This window comes from Pogona vitticeps, chromosome 1, assembly GCF_051106095.1.
Source record: "Pogona vitticeps strain Pit_001003342236 chromosome 1, PviZW2.1, whole genome shotgun sequence".
NCBI lineage: Eukaryota > Metazoa > Chordata > Lepidosauria > Squamata > Agamidae > Pogona > Pogona vitticeps.
Genome location: NC_135783.1, coordinates 294,926,750 through 294,949,856, shown reverse-complemented (window position 1 = coordinate 294,949,856; position 23,107 = coordinate 294,926,750). Strand labels below are relative to the sequence as shown.

Sequence of the window (23,107 nt, the reverse complement as noted above, 5' to 3'; positions counted from 1 at the left end):
AGAGTAAGATATAAACATAAAAGGCATTATTTTAGAACTTGATCCCATTTTCTGGTATCATGAAGTCATCTGAAGCTGGTTCCCTCAATTTCAGTGAGTTTAGGAGGGAGTTTTTGACTAGAAAACATTAAGATGACTACAGTTTCTCTCACTCTTTCTGCTCTTATATAATAATGAAGATTTCTCACTAATAGGCTTCCATGTAAATGATCTTTTAAATATGAGGGCAGAAGTAATATGTATTCACAATATTTTCTTGCTGCTCCTGAAAGCGGATACTTCTTTAAATGTGGTTTTATAGGACCCCTCAGAAAGGTAGCAAAGGGCTGCAAATAATGTTTTTCCTATTACTACCACTAGGCCTTTAAATCAAAAAGGCCTAAATGGGCCTCCTGGTGATTCCTCAGGGCATGATGAAAGAGAAGGATGGAGTTGCAATGCCTTGGCTGCTGGAGCTCTAGTTACACAGATGCAAGGATAAGGCAGTGGAATGCATGACCCGGCTGTATTTGTAAAACAGGTGCAGTGTACGTGTATGTGCATGGGGAGGGGAAGAAGCCTGATGAGAAGAAAAAGCCAATCAGAAAGTTTAAGAATCGAGGAGATGTACTGTTTGCAGATGGGAAACAGCATGTTTACAAGATCTAACAGCAAAGGATGCATGTTTACAAGATCTAAATGTCAGGTTCTAGTCAGTCGAAAGGCACATCACGGACTAGGGATTCAACTTGTGAGGAATGCCCCCCCCCCGAAGACACAGATTCATAATCAAGGGGTAATCTCAGATTCCCAGGTTTCAAAAGTGGCTGGGACAGCATTTGCACAATTAAAGCTAGTGTGCCAGCTGCAGACATTTCTACAGTTGTTTGATATGTGTACCATGAAATATGATGTAGTGATATTCCATTTGTATTATTGTAATGCACTTTACATGAGGCAACCTTTGCAATCTGTTCAGAAGCCTCAACCAGTCCAAAATGCTGTAGGCAGATTGCCAGCTTGGGCCAGTTATAGCCTTTTCAGCCTGTTCCATTCTGGGTTTTACTTTGTTTCTCTATTTCTGTTTAAAGTCTCTTTTATCTTTTTGGGAATGCAACCTTACAATAGATTTGTTCAGAAAGATGCCTCTCTATATTGAATAGGACTTGATCACAGGTAGGTGTGCATAATACTGTAGCCGCTGTATAACTTAGCAGTGGTACTTCTAAATGAAGGAAATAATTCAGCAGGGACTTTAGTGAATAGACATGACTGGTGTAATTTCTTGAATGTTTACTTTTTAATGTTTCAAAACTATACAATGGCAGTCAGACTGCTGACAGGATTTGGGTACCGCAAAAGAATATTACGTTAGCATAATCCGTTTGGCTCTTCCTTTTTTAAGTATCTGGTTAAAGTGACATCCAAACATTAGCTAATATGTTCACTTATCTTTTGAAAATGATAAGAGTGGAATGTTTACATAAGCAGTGCAGTGGTTGTGAAACTGTTTACCTATTTAGGCTACATGAATGTATACTTGCATTCCATATTTCATGTCTCCAGACTGGGCTAGTGTGAATATATGTAAACCAATGTGCAGTGTAATTCATTCTTCCATTTCACTTCTTCCTAGGTTGTCAGGTATATGATGTTGGAGATCTAAACTTTACCCAAGTGCCCAATGATGAGCTCTACAACAACCTAGTCAAATACCCACGCTCTGTAGGATTAGCTAGCCAAGTTCTGGCTGACACTGTGAATGAAGCTGTTGCTGCTGGACATAGCTGTGTAACTATTGGAGGTGATCACAGGTTTGTGTTCTCTTTGTAAAGCATTCTTATCAAACTAGGTGCAATAGTTTGACTTCATGTTGGTGACTAAAAATGATTAACATACACAGGAGTTGATCATTCTCTCTTATGGCAAATCCTATACCAATTCCAAAGCACTGAAAAATTACCTCCCCCACCCCCCACAGCTTCCAAATCCTCAGCCAACATAAATAGTGGTTATGCTGACTGAGGAATTCTAAGACTTTTCCATGCTATTATCAGTTCTACCTAGTACTAAACAGTTACCACTAATAAACATGCAGAGTAAAAGCATATTTGATTTCTAAAATGGATGAGTCCCACAGGAAATGGAATTGGATACTTGTGGGAAACATTTGGGAGACTAAATGCTGATAGACTCATACCTGTTCTACACAAGGGTACGTATGCTCCCCTTGAAGGACTGGATTCCTGGCTTGGGCATGCTCCTAACAGTCCAGAATTGAGGGAAACATGACAATAGCAGATGTGGCTCCTATTGTTCATACTCTGGTTCTTATACAGGGCTGCCTCTGAAATGTTTGGGTTTTTTAAGCTGGTACAAAATGCTACAGTTTTTTGGCCATCATCCATCCTTAGAGGAGGCTTAGAGGAATTTTAGTCTCCTACATGTTTTCAATGTCAACTTTCAGAAGCCTCAGTCTAAGAGATTATGAGAGTTCTAGTCAAAGCATCTGTAGGAACAAAGGTTAACCACCCCTGCTTCAGAGTATGTGTTCCAAAGTATAATTCAAAATGCTACTTACTACTTCTAAAGTCCAACATGGGACCAGGATATTTCTAAACAATTCTCTTCCCACATGATCTTGTCCACCCACTTAAGTCATTAGTAGAGGTATGCTCTGCATCCAGCTGGCAGCAGATACGTCCTTAACATACATTGATTGATGAAGCATCTCTTCCCTAATTTCCCCACCCAAACATAATTCTCCAATTATTTAATCAGTTTGAGAGAGTGTAAGCTATGAATCCTGTGATGGTTTCGAAATCAGTTATGCATATAAAAATGTAATTCCTACCGATGAAAGGACACCTCCATATAGAACATGTTAAAAGTTGTTTTTGCACTATCACATCTTCATACATTTTAAGATGATTGATTGCAGTATTCTGTTTTTTTCAATATGCCTCATTTTTCAATATACCTCATATGTAGGATCTGAGGTCATCCAGTGAAGATTCTGATGGAAGAGTTTAGACAGTGCATAGTTAAACTATGGTCTTTTTAGTGTCACCATAAAATGTAGTAACTCTACCAGTTTAGATGGCTTTAGAGCAGTGGTTCTTAACCTTGGTTACCCAGGTGTTTTTGGACTGCAACTCCCAGAAGCCTTCACCACCAGTTGTGCTGGCTGGGGTTTCTGGGAGTTGCAGTTCAAAAACACCTGAGTAACCCAAGGTTGAGAACCACTGCTTTAGAGGGATGGGATGAATTCATTGAGGATGGGCCTATCAGTGGCTGTGAGCTGCATCTATACTACAGCTAGCAACAGAGGCAACCTGCCTCTGAATACAAGTTGCTAAGGTACTACAGTAGAGGACTATTATTGTGTGTATGTTCTTCTTTTTATTTATTTATTTATTTATTTAATTTATATGCCGCCCACTCTACCCAAAGGTCTCTGGGCGGCTTACAACAATTAAAATTCAATACAATAAAATATAAAATGATTAAAATACAATTAAAATACGATTAAAATACAATTAAAATTGCCATCATAAAGACCCACAGTTAATGTTATTTCAATTAAAAGCCTTCTGGAACAGGAAGGTTTTGACCTGGCGCCGAAATATCATCAGTGTTGGCGCCAGACAAATTTCAGTCAGGAGGGCGTTCCATAGTCTGGGGGGCAGCTGCCGAGAAGGCCCTTTGTCTACAAGCCATCCCTCTTACCTCCTTGAGGGATGGCTCTTTCAAAAGGGCCCCCTGGCTAGATCTTAACAGCCGGGTAGGCTCATATGGAAGGCTTCCCATAGATATCTAAATGGCCACTGTGGGAAAATGTGCAAGAGAGGATTTTTTAAATGCAGTAGTCCTCTTATGTGCTAATTAGAATGCGATTTTGCAGATTACATTCTTTTTATTAAAAAGGCACTTCAAAAGGTACCGTGAGGTGTGTCCATAAGGTCTAGACAACAGGCAACAAAAGACTGTTCTTGTTGCTAGAAAGGACTATGTGGGGTTCTTCTAACATTTGCCAATTACAAAAACTCAGGTGTGTAAGTGCTTTTATTTCTCTCTTAATGGTTACTGAGGATTTTATACTCCAAAATATTTTGCAAAAATGGCTATTATACTTTTTTGCTGGATTCTCTAAAATTTATTGTCCTGAATGAAAAATCGGTATCATCCTGAAATCTGTTGTATTTTTTGTTCCAGTTTAGCACTTGGTTCCATCAGTGGTCACACCAGGCAGTACCCACACCTATGTGTTATCTGGGTTGATGCACATGCTGATATTAACACTCCACTCACAAGTCACTCAGGAAATCTCCATGGACAGCCAGTCTCATTTCTTCTAAGAGAACTTCAGGACAAGGTAAGCAGAGATTGTACTGTGTAGCAATGATACGCTCTAATTAAATCTGTATTCTGTCTTGCTTATTATCTTTACTATAGGCTAGACTCCTGGAGAAAAGCTTTCTCTTACATAAATGTTTACCTGCTAAGAGCCCTTGAGTGCTAACAAAATAATTTGACTCCCATGATTGCCTAGAATTATGGCACAGGTTCATGACATTAACATTTGCACTCATAGGAGCAAAGAGCACATCAGTATTCCTATGCTGAAAACTGACATGAGAAGTTCTTGTCGTGTATGCTTAAAATAGGCCTAAGGGGGTTACAGTTGTGTTCAAAATTATTCAACCCCCAATGCTGTAAAGGGGTTTAGGGACTATAGTGTACATTTGGAATTGTATTCAGAATGAAATCCTACAAGGACGTTTTAAAGAACCAAATGCAACTAAAATAACATCAGTTGTTTATGTAATACAGTAGTAAATGTTTCTTTTGTGGTTTCTTCATTGCCACAATTATTCAACCCCTTAAAGACTACCACTCTAAAGAAGAGAGGTTCATTCAGGTGTTTTCGATCAGGTATTGAAAACACCTGTGGATGTCACCGAGCACCAATCAAGCATAATAAGCACCAATTAGGCAGCTTTAAAAGGACTGTGATACTCAGCTCCTTCTAGACATTTACTGGTGTGGTTACAAACATGGTGAAGTCAAGAGAATGGTCCAGGAAGACAAGAGAAGAGGTGATTTGTCTTCACAGGAAGGGCAATGGCTATAAGAAGATTGCAAAGAAGTTAAACATACCAAGAGACACCATAGGAAGCATCATTCGCAAATTCAAGGCAAAGGGCACTGTTGAAATGCTACCTGGTCGTGGAAGAAAGAAGATGCTGACTTCGACTGCTGTGCGCTACCTAAAGCGTAGAGTGGTGAAAAGTCCCCGTGTGACTGCTGAGGAACTGAAAAAAGATTTGTCAGATGTGGGTATAGAAGTTTCAGCTCAGACAATAAGGCGCACACTGCGTAATGAAGGTCTCCATGCCAGAACCCCCAAGCGCACCCCCTTGCTGTCTCCCAAGAATAAGAAGAGTCAACTGCAGTATGCCAAAAGTCATGTGGGCAAACCACAAAAGTTGTGGGATAGTGTTCTGTGGACTGATGAAACAAAATTAGAACTGTTTGGGCCCATGGATCAACGCTATGTTTGGAGGAGGAAGAACAAGGCATATGACGAAAAGAACACCTTGCCTACTGTGAAGCATGGCGGAGGGTCAATAATGCTTTGGGGCTGTTTTGCTTCTGCAGGTACAGGGAAGCTTCAGCGTGTACAAGGTACCATGAATTCTCTTCAATACCAGGAGATATTGGATGAAAATGTGATGCAGTCCGTCACACACCTGAGGCTTGGGAGACGTTGGACCTTTCAACAGGACAATGATCCCAAGCATACCTCCAAGTCCACTAGAGCATGGTTGCAGAGGAAAGGCTGGAACATTTTGGAGTGGCCATCGCAGTCACCAGACTTAAATCCGATTGAGAACCTCTGGTGGGACTTAAAGAAAGCAGTTGCAGTGCGCAAGCCTAAGAATTTGAGTGAACTGGAGGCTTTTGCCCATGAAGAATGGGCGAACATACCCGTAGATCGCTGCAAGACACTTGTGTCAAGCTATGCTTCACGTTTAAAAGCTGTTATAACTGTAAAAGGATGTTGTACTAAGTACTAAGATTGAATGTCACTTGGGGGTTGAATAAAAACTAATAATGATGTGAGCATAGAAAAGACATTTGTGGTTATTTCATTATAAACTTAAGGTTATATTTCTCTGACCTACAAGTGCCTCTTTCATGTAAATGTAAGCAAGATGACTGAATGATCAAAATCAATGTCAAAATGGCCAAAACATTCAATTTCAGTGGGAGTTGAATAATTTTGAACACAACTGTACGTCTCAACTTACTCTGCAGTTAAAACTCTATCCTGAACATGTCTAGCACCAAATGAGTGAGGGATTGATAGGAGCAAACAGTAAGTCACAAGAGCTTTGTAAGTACATTCAGTCTAGTGCCATACTACTGTAATGTAGCACAGCAAGCAACATGCGGAAGGCTGTAGCACTGTCAAGTACAATGTTTCCTCTGAGTTGTGCACATGCTCACCCAGAGTTCCATTGGGGCTGGGCACCGGCAACTGGTAGCTTGGTTTGTTTACTTCCCATTTTGAATGAAGGCCTGTCAACCCTGCACACACAATGAGGCTCCCGCACAGTGGGACAGAAAATTAGAGGGAATGTTGGTCAGGTGCATGGAAACCTTTGAGGGGCAAGGTTTATATGCAAGTCCATGTCCCCACTACTGATTTAGCCTTCCATCCATTCAGCCAAGCATTTGTGTGAGGAATTAAGAAAAGAAGAAGAACAAAGAGATGTTAAAACACAGGTTACTCCTAAGGATGCAAATAATTCAAGTAATTACAAATAAATGCAATAGCGGTGACACCAACCAGCACTCTTTTCCTGACAAAATTTTAAACTGAAATCCCATAGAAAAAAGCTGTGTCTCACACTTTTAAGAAATCCTTTTTAGCAGATAGATATCACTATCTCCAACAAGTTAGGCTGCATGCAGATGCAGCAGACAAGACATAAATAACCTCTTCCTGGCTGAGCTTATAGAAATTATCATCAGGCAGAATGCTACTTACTGCATAACTAGAGCATCGTTTGCTCTTCCCTCACCAATTACAACTGAGTAAGTTTTCATCTGGCTTGGACAGTTGGCACGAACAAGACTTTCAGAAATTTTTCAGAGACATTGTAGCACTTTTGCAAATGTCATCAGGCATAATCCATTTTGCATTATATTCTCCTGGGGATATCTAATCACTTTAAAATGGAAGTTAACACCAGTAACTCCACAAAAGCAAAGAACAGAGCTGGATGGAAAGTAGTCAGCAATGGTTTACCAGTCCTTCCTTCTGGTGGTAATATGGGACTGCATAGCTTGCTCAAGGATGCAGAGCAGTGATCTCTCCAGGAGGCACAGCAAGATTTGAGCTCCTGGTTATCCAGCCACACACTCCAGCCCACTGAAGTATACAGTAGTTTAATTTTATACTTTTATTATGGCCAACTATAGTGTAGCCATTCTTTCATGGAGGCATACTGTTACCGGCCAATTTTGGGTCTCCGCTTTTCTGACAAGGAATCGGACAAGGATGCAACAGCCTACAGGCTCCACCTCCAATGAGGTGATCAATTGGTTTGTTCAGCATCAGCTGACATCAGTTCCATAAGGCTCGTGATTGGAGGAAGCCAAGTCTCCTGACTGTAGGAAGCTAAGCCTCATGATTGAAGGAAGCCTCTTAACAGAGGCAAGGTATGGGCAGTTTTATTCTCTCTGTGTTCTCAGTGTACTTCGGTGTATAAGACGCCCCACAATTTTTAGTGTAATGAAAGTGGCGTCTTATACATGGAAAATATGGTAAGTGCTTGCGAAACAGAGCCCATCCAATCATCTGCTGATGAATTAAGCAACTTCCACTTTAAAGGCCTGTTTGTCCTGACCCTAATAATAATGATGATGAAGCTTTTCCTCATTATACAATATTATTCCTGAGGGAAAAGAAACTACTGTAGGAATATAATAAACCTAATCAATTCATTTATCTCCCATTAAATATTGCCTAAATGTGGAGGGGAAGAGCAATTTGTTAAGTGCCCACCACATGCTTATCACATCCCTATTTTGACACTGGGAGATTAGTTACACAACTGGCCATGGAATGGGAAGCCTGACAGAGTAGAGGAACAACAGTTAATGCAGTTGACTTCCTGCTACACATTTAGGCAACAGGATGCCAGCTAAAACCTATAAAACATCTCTCACTGATTAGTTATGTTAAAAACATATTTCTTTCTTCTCTCATTCTATAGGTTCCACAGCTTCCTGGATTTTCTTGGATAAAGCCCTGTCTCTCACGATCAGATATTGTATATATTGGCCTAAGGGATGTTGATCCAGCCGAACAGTAAGTGCAAGATAAACTTGGCTGACAGAGCACTTTGTTTTATTCACAATATTTGGCCTGGGCTACTGATGAATTTAATGGCTTCTGAGATGAGAAGTATATTGACTTGCAGCATATAATTGTAACTCTACACTAATTTCTTTGTACAGCTATATTCTGAAGAATTTTGGCATCCAATATTTTTCAATGAGAGATGTTGATGGTTTGGGAATCCAGAAAGTGATGGAAAGAACATTTGACCACCTTTTGGGCAGGTAACTTTTTTTAAAAGGCAAATGACTATTTGGGAAAGATACTGTACGTTAAGACAAAAAAAATGACCACATGCAGTATTAGCAAATTATCTACTTGTTATCTTACTAAGTGGTTCTTATAGGTGATATTGCACATATTATACATGTAAAATGAAGTGATTCTCCTTTTGCAGAGGTCAACGACCAATACACCTCAGCTTTGACATTGATGCTTTTGATCCAGCATTGGCTCCAGCAACAGGGACTCCTGTTTTGGGTGGCTTAACATATCGTGAAGGCATGTACATCTCAGAGGAAATACATAATACAGGTAAGAATCAGTCAAATATATTTTACTTTTACTTCAAAGGAACATGATACAAGAAAAGAGTGCATGTTAGCATGGTAGATATGATACAAAAATATACAGAGATTGATTAAATCAAAATGTTCGGATAAGTGTCAGACAAAAGCTCGAGTTCTCTTTTGGGTGGACTAGACCAGTGGTTCCCAACCTTGGGTAACCCAGGTATTCTTGGACTGCAATTCCCGGAAGCCTTCAGCACCAGCTGCGTTGGTCGGGGTTTCTGGGAGTTGCTGAAGAACACCTGGGTTCCTCAAGGTTGAGAACCACTGAACTAGACAATAAAAAGAGAGGGAAATGAGCTTCCAGATAATATTTGAATCATACTTCCAAGTATGCAGACATATAAACAAAAAACAAGACTTTACTGAGGATAGGTTTTTACAATTAAAAATTATACCTAACAAACTTGAGCATAAACTACAGAAATGTAGTCTTGGTTACAGGATCAGTCATTCTAGCTGCTCTTCCACTATTAGCTATTTCCTAGCAGTCTTCCACTACCTGTAATTATGTGCTTTTAATGAGAAAATAATAATAATATGTCTGCTTTCCCTTTTCCGTTTTTCTTTATCCAGTTAATTATAGTTATTGGAATGTTAAACATCCAGCTACTTATTTTTACTAATACTGTCTGTAGCTGAGTAGCAACAATATAATCTAAAAAGAGGGTAAAAATGCAAACAGTTATTGTCATTTTGGATAGCTCTTAAAAAGCCAATGAAAGTTTATGTTGAATAGTAAAATATTTCAAAACTGCCATGGGTTTCTTGCAGCCTGAACTGGAATTCATACAAAATCCATGTGCCACTATGAAGAGCACAGACAGTATCTAACAAACATTTTGTTTTCCTGTTTCTTCCATGTCACTCATTGTCTTTTAATTTTCTAGGCCTGCTTTCAGCCGTGGACCTTGTAGAAGTAAATCCATTGCTTGGAGCATCACAGGAAGAAGTGAATGCAACAGCAAATCTTGCAGTAGATGTGATTGCTACATGCTTTGGACAAACAAGAGAAGGAGCACACATTGTTTTTGATGGCCTCCCAACACCTAGTACACCAGATGAATCTGATAGTGAAGAGCAAGTACGGATTTAGGACCTCCAACTGTCAGCAGATATTTCACAACAGACATCTTATAAAGCTCTGCTGACCTTCTCAAAATGGGCTAAAACTTCATCAGTTTTGGAGACATGTTACTTTTTCCATTGTGTGACAACACTGCCATACTACAATTTAGACAACATTTCAACTTAGAGAATCTTTTATTACTTTGCAGTTATACAATCTTACCATCACTTTGCTGCCCTTCATCTTTTTTCTCCAGCCACATTTTCTTCCAGTAATGTTCTCAGGTGAACATGCTGTTAAACTGACAGCATTTCAGTAGTATCTCTCAACTGCATTGAATACAATCCACTTCCACTATTCATTAGTAACTTCTGTGCATAGTCCTTAGGGTGGATGGAAGACATGAGGGTAGAAAAATGTGTATTTTGAAAGCTCAGCTGAAGAATTTATAGTAAACAATGCCTGCTAAGATGGCTACCTCCAAAATGATAATAACTGAGAGTAACAGTTTGTTTGTCATGAGCCTAGAAAGAAAAAGGGAATATGGGATTACTTACTGTTGTAAAAAACATCTGACAATACCATCCATCCAAATCACTAAGATAAGATGGAAGTTTCATATTTCAAAAGTGCAAACTGATAGCATACACCTAGATGACCTGCAAATACTGTACGATTGCTTGCCTATTTTTAAAATAAGATCTTAATTTTAATCTGAAATTTTAAAGAGGGAAACATTTAAGTTCGCACACAATCCTAATTCAGATGTGATGTCTAAATACCTGAGAAACCAAATTGATTCAAGTTCCAAACTATAGGTGGATTATCATTAATTCTATTATTTTCCCTGATGTCTCCCAAAGTGGGTAGCACTGTTAATCTGTTGCAGCAAGAGTCTTGTAGCACCATAAACTATAACAAAATTATTTGGCAAGGATTGCAGCCCTCTGCATCAGATGCATCTGAGGTGAGCAGTTGCAGTGCACAAAAAATAGTGGCAAATAAAGGTATTCATCTAAGGTACTATGAGATTCTTAGTTGATTTATTGCCCAAAGAATCTATGGATGGTTCCCTATTGCTGACAAAGTGACATCACATGCAGTCTGATTAGTAGCTAGCAGCTGCAAGATAACAATGTAGCTAAGGACCTGCCAGTTTGGATGCTTTGGGGCAATCAGTTCCTTCCTTTTAGCATCCCATCTACTTCCCTTTTCCTGCAATAATGAAATGTGCTTTGAGAATAGGAGATCACAGCAAAAAGGGGTAAACAACCAGTGATCATTCGCTGCTGCAAAATTTACATTTGAGCAGAACTCCTTGTACAGTAAAATTCAATAAAGACTGTTAACTGACTGGCATCTTTGCTTCCTTTTCGCCTTACAGCTCAAGAACTGACATAGAGCAGCTATAGAACACAGAGATACAAATGCTTGAATGGAGGCAGGGTGAAGAGGCCAGAGCTGTGGAGAGAAATTAGAGCATGGAGTCCCATGAGTTGGAGCAATGCCTAGTCATGACTCACCAATTTGGATGTAATAGCCAGCTAACTTGAGAATTAGTTTGCAAACCAACTTTAAACCATGATTTGTCACTTCACACATCACAATAAAATCTGAAATGTGATATGAGATTACATTTGCTAGAGATTACAGTTTAACCATGTTCCCAGATTGTGAACTGTCCCTTTGTCAATTATTGATTTTCCATTTATACATTCTTGCCTATTCTTTAAAATGGCATCTCACAGTAGATACTTTTAATATATTTTATAGCTGAAATATAAATGAGAAGTTACCAAACAACCTATAAACACTATCAAATTAGTTTGACAATACAATTCTCCCCTAGGATTTTCTATTCTCAACATACTTCTTATTAAGTGCTAGTTTTGAGCAATTAAATATATGTAGCAGTTTGGATGAGGAGTTCCTGTGGGCATTACTCATGGGATACTCCTAGTAGAAGGGAGAATGTTTTCATTAACTGAATATTCTTGTTAGCCTCCTTTTTACTTTTACTCCCACAACAGTAAAAGTACTATGAACCAATTAGCCAAACCATTTTTCCATCTATCTCAGTACTGTCAAATCTGACTGGCAGTGGCTCTTTAGATCACATAGGATTCTCTCCTACCCCACTCGGGGATCTGAAGTTATCTTGAATGACAAACCAGACCTGACCCTGATAAGCTTCCAAAATCAGATGAGACTGGTTACCGTATTTTTTGCTCCATAAGACGCACTTTTTCCCCTCCAAAATGTGGGGAGGAATGTCCGTGCATCTTATGGACCGAAGGCAGCAATTTCGTCGCCGCTGGCCCCGTGGGGGGGAGCGTCCAGGACCCTTGCAAGGCTCCCCCACCCCCCCACGGGGCCAGCGCCGGCGAAATCGCCAGCTTCCAGGTGGGGGGGGAACGTCGCAAGGGTCCTGGAAGCTCACTCAGACCCTTGCGACACTCCTCCCACCCCCGCACGGGCCAGCACCGGCAAAATCGCCAGTTTCTGGGAGTGTTTTGAGGCTTCCCAAGCCTCAAAACACTCCCAGAAGCTGGCGATTTTACCCCCCCTGGCCCCGTGGGGGGGTGGGGGGAGCATGGCAAGGGTCCAAGGGAGCCTCCCAGGACCCTTGCCACACTCCCCCCACCCACCCCCACGGGGCCAGCCCTGGCGAAATCGCCAAGTTCTGGGAGTGTTTGGAAGCTTGATAAGCCTCCAAACACTCTCAGAAGCTGGCGATTCTAACCCCCCTGGCCCCGTCGGGGGGTGGGGGGAGCGTGGCAAGGGTCTGAGGGAGCCTCCCAGGACCCTTGCCACACTCCCCCCACACACAGCGCCATCACCGGCAAAATTGCCAGTTTCTGGGAGTCTTTTGAGGCTTGGGAAGCCTCTGAAGAATCCCAGAAGGTGGCGATTTTGCTCCCTCTGACCCCCGAGGGGGGCAGGGTGAGTCTCTAAAGCATCCTGGAACACACCCTAGGACCCTTTGGAGGCTCACCCTGCCCCCCCTCCCGCTGGGCCAGAGGGGGGGAAATTGCCAGCTTCTGGGACTCTTCTGAAGCTTCCCAAGCCTCAAGTCCCAGAAGCTGGCGATTTCGCCCCCTCTGACCCCTGGGGGGGGGGCAGGGCGAGCCTCCAAAGGGTCTTAGGATGTGTTCCATAAGATGGACCTCTCCATAAGGCTCACCAATTTTTAGGAGAAGAAAACAAATTATTTTTTTCCTGTTTTCTTCTCCTAAAAATTTGGTGTGTCTTGTGGAACAGTGCGTCTTATGGAGCGAAAAATACGGGTATTTTTGGAGTACTATTGTATTCCTGGAAATGTTATTTGCTCTACATTAGTATTCACAAAATGCAATTTAATCCACTCTCAGGATCCATGCAAGGATAGAACAAAGGCACAAAGAAAACATTTAGATTTGTTAAAGACAGGGAAAAATTCTAGAACAGAACAAAACTGTATGGAAGGAATAGGCTTTACTTGAACCTTCAACTTCAGACAGCTGGCATTTAAAAGATTCTGATGAAATTCTCAAAAAACTACTGTTTAACATTGATCTTACCTTCTTGACATGGAACGCAGTATTTTCCGGCTTTTGCTTAAATTTTCACTTGTATTTACCAACTGGAAGATAAAAAAACTTAGCTTTATTTCTTGTAAAAACCTTTGTTTTAATGTTCGCACTTGTTCTATGCTTACACAGAATATAAATTTTGTGCCCAGATTATTCAGAGAAGAACAGAAAAATGAAACCCACCATGGTTTTCTACTTACAACATTAATTTTCCGATGTGAGGTTCCCCCAACCCCCTTGTTTTGGATTTCACCTTCCAGAGGCCTAACCAGTAGGGCTAATAATTGGGGATTCTAATAACTGATGTCCAAATATTTGAAGAACCAAAGACTAAGAATTACTGCTATATAAGGAGCAACATGGCTAACAAGATTATGCTACAGTGGCTATTCTTCAGTAAGTCACAATTAGAATAGAATCATTGGATTAGCAGAATGTAAGGGATTTGGCTCACCAAATCTTTCAATGCAGCTACTTTAGTAGCAACTTGCTACTGGATTTCAGCCAGTGTTTTAAGAGTGGAAGTTAAATGCCACAATGTGCCTTTGTTTTGAATAGGAGAGCTGCGACTCAACTATGGTCTAAATTTATTTTCTTTACAGAATTTATTTTCTTTAAAGAAATTTTCAGCTATGACCTATTTTAAATCAAATTTGTCTCTCTTGGAAATACAACCAGATATATCTGCATGTGTGTTCTATGCCACCAATTCAAAACCGACTTATTGTGACTCTAACGGGGCTTTCAAGGTAAGTGAGATATTTAAGAAGTGGTTTGACCAGTTCCACTTCCCCAGTCAGTTTCCATGGCTGAGTGCAGATTTGAACCCTGGTTTCCAGAGTCCTAGTCTGTCACTCTATCCACTATACTACACTGGGAATTCGTGTATATATCTGGGATCTCTCAAATACAGAAGGTCTAGAGAGCTGGGTTTTTTTTAATGAAGTGTGGGTAATCATGGAACAATTTTACTGACTGAATGCTTTCTTTTGTCACATAAGATTTTCTGGCATTAAAAATTTTGTGAGTTACCATTAATGAGGTGTTGTTGTTTAGTCGTTAAGTCGTGTCCGACTCTTCGTGACCCCATGGACCAGAGCACACCAGGCCCTCCTGTCTTCATTGAGGTAACAGATCCCAAAATGGCAGACATTCGAAAGTGGCCACAGGTCAATAATACGCCATACGCATTCCACTGAGAAGTTACGTGTGTAATCTCTGAAAACCTGTTTCAAAGAGCTACAGTGGACCCTTGACTACAGACGGCTTGACTTACAGACTTTTTGAGTTACAGACTTCTCTGGCCGCAAAATTTAGGTTTGACTTGCAGCCTGAGAATTGACTTACAGACCAGAAAAAAACCAAAATGGAACAAAAACGGCCTGTTATGGGATTAATCGGTTTTCAATGCACTGTAGGTCAATGGAGACTTGACTTACAGACTTTTTGACTTGAGAACCACCTTCCAATACGGATTAAGTTCTCAAGTCAAGACCCCACTGTATAAGCAGCAAGGACTAATCAAACGAACAGTCTGATTCAAAATAAGACTGCTTCATATGTTCATGTAGTTATATAGAACTCAGTAATATCACAAAACTATCCTAGCAGCAATTTAGCACATTCAAAAATTCAATACTATAGCTCTTGCTTCTTAGAAAAAAAAATCAGGTCTGAAAAGGAAGCCCAAGAGCAATTTTTTCATATCAACTTTACTTTGAAGTGAGGCTAGTGTTTACTTGTACCTTCAAATTTCATTAAGAATGCTTTCTGGAAAATCTTCCATAGCCACACTTTTCAGGCTAATGTGTTTACATGAAAATACATGGAAGAAATCAAGTTATTTCCAAAAGTGAAATGCCGGGCTGTTATATCATTATTTGTACTCACTCTGCCTTTGGTGCGTTCTAGCTGCTCCCGCTGCTCCCCAAGTTCTTCAATTATATCAGTACCAATCTGATCTGTTTCTGCAGCAATCTGGTGTGACCGTTCTATACTTTGGCTGGCTCGGTTCAAGCTTTCTGTCCCTTGAAGCAGTAACACCCTTTGAGACTGTATCTGAGTCTAAAAGAGACAATTAAGACCTACTTAAAGAAGTAGAAAAAACTTTTTACCTTCATATTTTTTATAATTATGAAGCCACAGTTTAACCAGCCAAACAGGTGATGGTCTTTACTTTACCAGAATGTTCGGCCACCACACAGACTAACAATGTTAGATTTACACAAGAACCTATGTACATCATACCTGAGAAAAAGAAGCCTGTGCCGTTTTTCTCTTAATATCATCCCACGAACCTCTCCTCCCTCCTGTTTATCACAACAGTACCAATTTTGAAACTCTACTACCAGGTGGGCAACTGGGAGAAGCCAAGCTAGCAGTTCTGCCTCAGCACAATCACAAGAATAACCTCAGGATGTGAGCCCACAATTGCACAATAGAATTTTTGCTGTTGTATTACCATTATTCAGTTCTGTCATTTATTGTGTAACACAATTTTGAAATGCATTTTTAATTTTATCACTGAGCTCCAAGGCAGTCCCCCAAATTAATAAACGTGTGAAATGTAATGTGCTCAATAGGTTAAATAATATTTCTTTTGATACTCTGAGATTTATCTCCCTCCCGTCCTCTCTTTTCTGGCTGAATACCTTACTGATATCTTTTATTCAACATAATGGAAAAATGGAATGCGTAAGGGCAAATGAGCAATGTTTTATCCCTCAGTACATGCTGTCTATCATATGACCAAGCACATGACCCCCTCCTTGACTTCAGGAATCTGAGGGTCTCAATGATAAGCCAGCAGTGCATAAATGTGTTTGACAGACTGCCTACTTATGGTGTGCAGAACCAAAAGGATTCTGGTAATTCAGTGTAAAATAAAAAGATCACTAAATTTCATATTTGCTTTTACTAGCTTTACTGCCTGTGAAAGTTTTATTACACATATACTGCTTGAATGAATGCATTTTCAGCTATGCAAAAGGTAGATAGCAAATTTTATATTTTAAAAACTGAAATTACAACAGCTTGCCAGATAAAGTGCTACGAGCACAACTTAAATTTAGATGTCAAACAGTATGTGCATCTGGCTATTGCTTATTAGCACTGCAATGCTTTACTGTAATTAGAGCAGAACTTAACAAACCATTTAAATGTTCTGGAGCATTGTTATACTGGGTAAATGCCAATTTTTAAACATAACTAAATTTTATCAGTAATAATGATTGCAATCAGGAGAGTCTTTATTCATTTACTTTTTCTTAATGCCAAATAATTGCTTCTTTCCTCCTACCTGCAAAAACATGGACCTTCCTTTCAGAATTTAAAAACTTTGGTTGAGAATTAACAATCTTAAAATTTTAAATCAGCTGTTAGCCCTACTTAATTTGTATGCCTATAGTACACTTTGGGGAAAATTTTTGTAATTTTCCTATATGTACAAAGTTGCTATCAATCATATCAATCCACAAATTAAATCTATCATTCATATTTGAAAGCCTTAGATTAGCAACAACTTCAGCTGGCAACAAATAATCAAAAATAACTTTCAATATAGTTAGTTTGGATGTAGTACTCACACTCTGATCATTTTCTGTAGAGAAAATTCCAAATTTAGGCTCTCCACGCACACCTGGTACCACTCCCAAATCTGTACTCTTCATTTTCCTCTGAAATGTAGCAAGGTCTCTTCTGTATGTCCGAATCGTTGCCATCATTTGATTGTTAAAAGAAACTGGAGCATATTTCAGTTCTTCTTCCATTTCCCGTAACTTTAAAAAGTTTTTTAAAAAAAGACACCAAGGTCCTTGATATATGTGGACTTGAAGAAACTTGGTCAAGTTTTAGGTCAATTTGGTGAGGGTCTAAGTAATATAACATTTCTCTAAAACTACTATCTCTACCCTGGTTTCTCACTGAAACATATCATATGACATTTCTTTATGATTACATCACAATACACCATATTCTGAAGAAACTACTGTATCATTGCCCTGCTAAAGAAATGGGAGACTATAGACAAAAAAGTAGGTTAAAAAAAAAAGAAAAAATAAGTAATTTGCGAATCAAAATATTTCAACAGAGAAGAAAAAAGAAAACAAGGTCTATCTAGCATGTTTATTTTACATTCATAAAGCCAATAGCCAACAAAGAAATACCACACTAAGGAATATAAAAAGTAAATAGAATCTAAAAATATATAGAAACTGCTCAGTTTCTTCAGTAACATGAAAACATCAAAAGCCTATTATGAAAGTATATTACCATATTATTCTGTGTATATAACAACACTTTTTCCTAAAATAATTAAAGGAAAAATTGATGGTCATTTTATACACGGAAGTAAGGAGGGAGGAAGCGGTCAAAGAGCTTTGATCCCTGCTTCCCCCCTCCATTTTCTTTGCAAAAAATTTCTCCATGTTTTGCAACAAAAGTGTATGAGGAAAGAGTTTCCTGCTTTCCCCCTCCACTTTCTTTGCAAAAAGCTGCTTTCCCCCTATACTTTCATTGCAAAAAGTTGCTTTTCCCCTACACTTTTGTTGCAAAAATGTAAGGGGAAAGCAGCTTTTTGCAACGAAAGTGGAGGGGGAAAGCAGGAATTGCTTTCCTCCTACGCTTTTGTTGCAAAAAGTGTAGGGGGAAAGCAGCTTTTTGCAAAGAAAGTGGAGGGGGAAAGCAGGAATTGCTTTCCTCCTACGCTTTTGTTGCAAAAAGTGTAAGGGGAAAGCAGCTTTTTGCAAAGAAAGTAGAGAGGGAAAGCATGTTCCTCGCAAGAAAGTGGAGGGGGAAAACAGGAATCAAAGCGCTTTTACCACTGCCTTCCCCCTCTACTTTCTTGCAATGAAAGAAATTTTCGGTTAGAAAAGGGGGGGGGAAATCTTATACATGGGGGTGTCTTATACATGGAAAAATATGATACCTTTCTTTAAAAAATCAGAGGACTGTCAAAAGTAAATAATTTCGATTCACAAAGCCTTACATGGTGCACAAAAGGCTCGTGGGCTATATTTAACTTTACATGAGCTGATTTCCATAGAACACAAATCTCCCTTCCCTCCCATCTTCCCCACTCCAACCTCCTGTGCAATCTCCAGATTTGATTCAGAAATGCCTCCAAGCCCATGAACAGCATTTAGGAAAACATAGGGATAGAACCGTTCTTTCTCTTGTTTGGTTCTGTATGTGGATGGAAGGAGGAATGATACTATGATTGATGTTTTGTAGCCCAAATAAATTTATTCCAGTGACAATTAGGTTTTACTGCCAACCTGCGGACATTTCTGATGCTTAGTTTTGTATTTTTGTTTAAAAAAACAAATCTGCACATATTCACCAATGTTTTAAAAAAGACCAGGACACTAATTTCATGACTATAAGGCTCTTTAGATTTTTTTTTCTTGAACAGCATCTCAATCTGTTGCTTACTATTTGAAGGTAAAGTTTGAAAAATTGTAAAGAGTCAGCACAACCCAGCAGTGTTAACCTCAATAATTCTTCAATTAAAGTCAGAGAATAGCAATCAGTACAAATGGCTATTCTAAGTACTTGATTTCATTTGGCTGCTACATTGCTGAATGTAGCCAATGGAGACGTGAAGGAAAAAAAAGTTTTGAAACACAATTTGTATTTATTGCTACAAAATGAACTAAGGTTCCAATCAGAAGAAACTGAACTGTTCACATCTGCCTCTTCCTTCACTTGTAATCCATATGCTCACCGTTTCATACGCTTCTTTTTGTTTTTCATCAAATTCTCGTATCAACTTCTTTTTCTCTTCTGGAAAACAAACAGATAATACATGAAAGAAATACATTCCTCACAGAATAATAAACAGCAACATGAAAAATACTTCTCAAGGTGAATTCTCAAGATAAGTGTATATATTTATCTGTGCTAACTCATTTAGCCAGGGATATAGTATCTCCTTTTGTGAACATGCTTTTCATGACCAGATTGTGACCATAGGAAACTGCCGTCAACTGTTTTACTTGAGAAAGGGATTACAGATACTGGCATCAATCCACACCTCAATGCAAAATATTCTATTTTGCACATTTATTCAGCCAGGGACCATGACTGCTTAGTGAATGGGAAGATCCAGTCCATGCAGACAATGTAGCACATGGGAAAATACTGTGTTTATACAGCTGTAGAGACAAAGATCCAATCTACATAATTTCTCTACCTCCTTAAGTAGAAGGGCAGAATTATACATACAGTCTATTATACAGTTGTATAATTCACATGTTGCTTCGTATGCATAGAGGAAGAACATTTTTTAAGACTTCTGTTTCTTAAGATTTCTGACTCGGAAAGTATATCAGCAGACACCTCACTCTAAAAACTATGCACTTTTAAACACTAGATGTCCTCCCCCTCCCAATGCTAGTTGTTTTGAGGAAAATGTATAAGTATTACAAGAATCTTTCACAGTGACCACTTGAACTTCATTAGTAACGAGGAAATCTAAGGAGTTAAAACTTCTACTTACAAAAGTGCTGCTAAACTTCAGATTACGTACTGTGTTAGAATACATTCTGGGAAGCTTGCAAGCATCCAGATTAAGCTGACCGTTTGCTCTCAATAGGTACAGTAATAAATAATAATTTATTGACTTCGACTAAGTTTACACATGCAACTCCAACATTTTCCAATGTAATATTCTGAGGAGGCAGAAGTATAAAAGGTCATACTGGATGCTGATGCATAATAATGTTGGACTTGTGATTTTTTGTTTTTAGTATGTTCAAATGACATGCTGAAATAATATAGATGCATAACACAATAAAATAAGCCAGAGCACCCTTGAGATGAGAGAACATCCACAATATTCAGTATCTCTGAAAAGAGAAGTACCATTTTTCTCATGTCATATGCAATTCAGGAATAATTTGTCAAGTAACAGCATATGTTTTTCATAGGCTAACAATTCATGAACTCATTCCGATACAGTGGATAACTGAAAATAATCATAATTTGGGAACCGCAGAGCTGGAAAGGGTCCTTTGGATTATCAACTCCATTGACAAGGAGGCATAGTGGGGAATCAAACTAAACTTCCAGCTCAAACATGAACATTCAGTTGTGCCAAAAAATCAACTTCACAGAGTATTTCTTTCTGGGTATCATTTTAATTTAAAACAAGTCAGCAATGTAATAAAATGAATAATAAAAGTTATGTACATCACTGTTATAAATATTAGCTACATTGCTAGACAAAAAAACTATGAGTGGAAATTCCACGTTCAAAATGTTTTTTAAAAAATTATATCAGATAAAATAAAATAGCAGGGGATATTTTATATCTATATTCATCATGGCTTGCTTATCACCTTTCACAAGGTATTTGGCTGGCTATTGCAGGATTATGTGGCCTTCTGATCTCACTATCTCACCTAGCATGAAAATTCAAGACATTCAATCTATCTATGATGTTCAGAGTAATATAAGATGCAAAATGGCATCTACTTTATGACCAAGGTAAAAACTTGCTCATAAAAACCTGTCATCTTACCCAAATAATAAAAGTGTGTCAAAGTCATGTAGTGGCTAGCCCTAGTTTCAAAAGCAGGAAAATCCAGGTCCACTTGGATATGCTTGGGCAAGTCACTTTCTCTCAATGTAATCTTAGAGTGAGCAATGTCAATACTCTTGGGACTGTAGCTTCCATCATTTCTCACCATTAGCTGTGCTGGCTAAGACTGATGAGAGATACCATCTCAACAAATCTGTAGGCCTGTATTATTGTGCAAAGTTACTGTAAGTTTGGCTTCCCCCCAAGGGAAGGATACAAAATAATAAATGTCTTTGAATCGGTATTTCTGCTTTTCAAGGCTACACAGAATTCCTTCAGCCCAACAGACTTCTGTGTAAAACACTCATTCAGTATGGAATTACTATTAACAACAGTACAACCTTAAATTAATTTAAGAACAACTTTAAATTGATCCTGCCACTGACTCACAATTGGGATCATAAACAAAAGTTGCTTTAAACTGATTATGATAATCAACTAAGGGGCTGACAATCACTCTGTAGTAACTGAGTGCAAAGCTGTGCTATTTTGTAGCTTGTCTCAAAAATACCACCATGCCATTCAGAACATTTTTTCCTCTTATCACAAGCTGGAGAGGGCCATTGAAGAGGCCGCCCAATGACACACTGAGAGTTGTAGGTATATACAGAAACGAAAACAAAGTGGTTTTCATAAGTCCCTTTTACACATTTCTGGGGGGGGGGGGAGGGAAGGGAGCCAACACCAAGGCTTACTAGTTTTCAGTCAGAAAACCATTTAAAATGCCAGCTTCGCCTTCAAACACGGGTTTCCATGGTCCTCCTCCTCTCTCGGTGTCCATATGTAGACGTAGTCTAGAGGGGCGGGGTAAATAAATAAATAAATAAACAAACAAATAAATAAATAAACAAATATGACCTGGCCCCTCATCCACGAGTTTAAGGCTGCTTATTCGATTCACACTCACAACCTTCCTTAAGGCCTGGGGACTCCTTGCTAAATAACCGTGTCCAACCTTCGTGAGGCAACCAAGCGCGTGATTTCCGGCGTAGCCTGAACACCGAAATCCCTTCCTCAACACGGCTACACCCTTATTGACTGATTGATTGATTGATTTGATTTGTATCCCGCCCATCTGGTTGAAACAACCACTCTAGGCGGCAACCACTCCTTCTCTCCCCCCCCCGGTTAATCCCAGACGTTGGGGTTCTCTTTCTCCCATTCCCCCCCACCAACTTGTTTCCCAACCTCTTCCTAAAACCCACTTCGGAGGTTCGCTGTTTTCCAAGAGTTTCACTCCTAGACCTTATAACAAAAGCCAGTCAGGGCTTTCATGTTTCCCTCCCCCCCACCCATTAACTCCCGAGGGGTGGGGTGGCGGGTGGGGTGGCTGAACGGCTGAAGCCTCGTCAGGGCGCCCCGAGGCGGCGAGACCGTCAACCGTCTCCACGGAAGCTGCGCCTCACAGCTCCTGATTCGAGCTCAGTCACGAACAAGGGCGGGGGAGCAGCCGGCGACGGAAGCCCACGCACAGGAAGAAACGCGGGCCCGGAGGGCGCAACGGGCGCGGCGCCCACGGCAAGGGGCAGCTCCTGCTCCAGAGAGCCTCTCCCTCGGAGGGTTTTTGCCGCGCTCCCCACCTTCCCCCCCCCCCGCAGGGCCCCGTAGGGCCTGCCCGTACCAATCGCCGAGCACCCGCGCAGCCTCTCCGGGGCGCCTCGGAGGTCCCCGTGCAGGCCTCGGAAGATTTCGTGCAGCCGTTCCAGATGCTCCGAAGAGCCGCTGCCGCGGTCCATCACGACGCCGGAGCTACGGCCGAAAAGGCGAAGGCTTCCCACCCCCCAAGAACTGTCCCGGCGACTGTGGTGTGGGAGGCACTTCCGGGATGGGAAGCCGGGGCAGCCGGCCTCCCCGGCGCCGGCAGCGAGTCCTCCCCGCCCGCCACCCGCGTGCCTGGAGCCGCCTCTCGACGAAGAAGGATCACCA

At 40.2% G+C, this 23,107-nt stretch overlaps 2 protein-coding genes across 4 annotated transcripts in view; one reads left to right on the top strand and one right to left on the bottom strand.

The window, feature by feature from the left end:
* The window catches only part of ARG2 (arginase 2), a 17,389-nt gene extending 6,000 nt beyond the window's left edge, over nt 1–11,389 (top strand). The window contains exons 3-8 of the mRNA XM_072986126.2: nt 1,616–1,793; nt 4,195–4,354; nt 8,268–8,362; nt 8,512–8,616; nt 8,790–8,926; nt 9,852–11,389. Coding sequence (XP_072842227.1) covers nt 1,616–1,793; nt 4,195–4,354; nt 8,268–8,362; nt 8,512–8,616; nt 8,790–8,926; nt 9,852–10,057 — 881 coding nt within the window. The 3' untranslated portion in view covers nt 10,058–11,389. The remainder of the gene's footprint in view (nt 1–1,615; nt 1,794–4,194; nt 4,355–8,267; nt 8,363–8,511; nt 8,617–8,789; nt 8,927–9,851) is intronic.
* VTI1B (vesicle transport through interaction with t-SNAREs 1B) lies at nt 8,933–23,107 on the bottom strand. 3 transcript variants are annotated; one of them, XM_020799900.3, is made up of 6 exons: nt 22,803–23,107; nt 19,325–19,383; nt 17,187–17,378; nt 15,493–15,666; nt 13,591–13,652; nt 8,933–10,554 (listed from the first exon to the last, which is right to left on the bottom strand). In XM_020799900.3, exons 1-6 carry the CDS (start codon nt 22,915–22,917, stop codon nt 10,464–10,466), a joined length of 693 nt encoding a protein of 230 aa, XP_020655559.1. In that variant the 5' UTR covers nt 22,918–23,107; the 3' UTR covers nt 8,933–10,463. The 3 variants fall into 3 exon arrangements, with proteins under 3 accessions (XP_020655559.1, XP_078246522.1, XP_078246517.1); XM_078390396.1 differs by lacking the exon at nt 22,803–23,107 and adding an exon at nt 22,040–22,322 and having other exon boundaries at nt 8,933–11,491; XM_078390391.1 differs by lacking the exon at nt 22,803–23,107 and adding an exon at nt 22,040–22,319.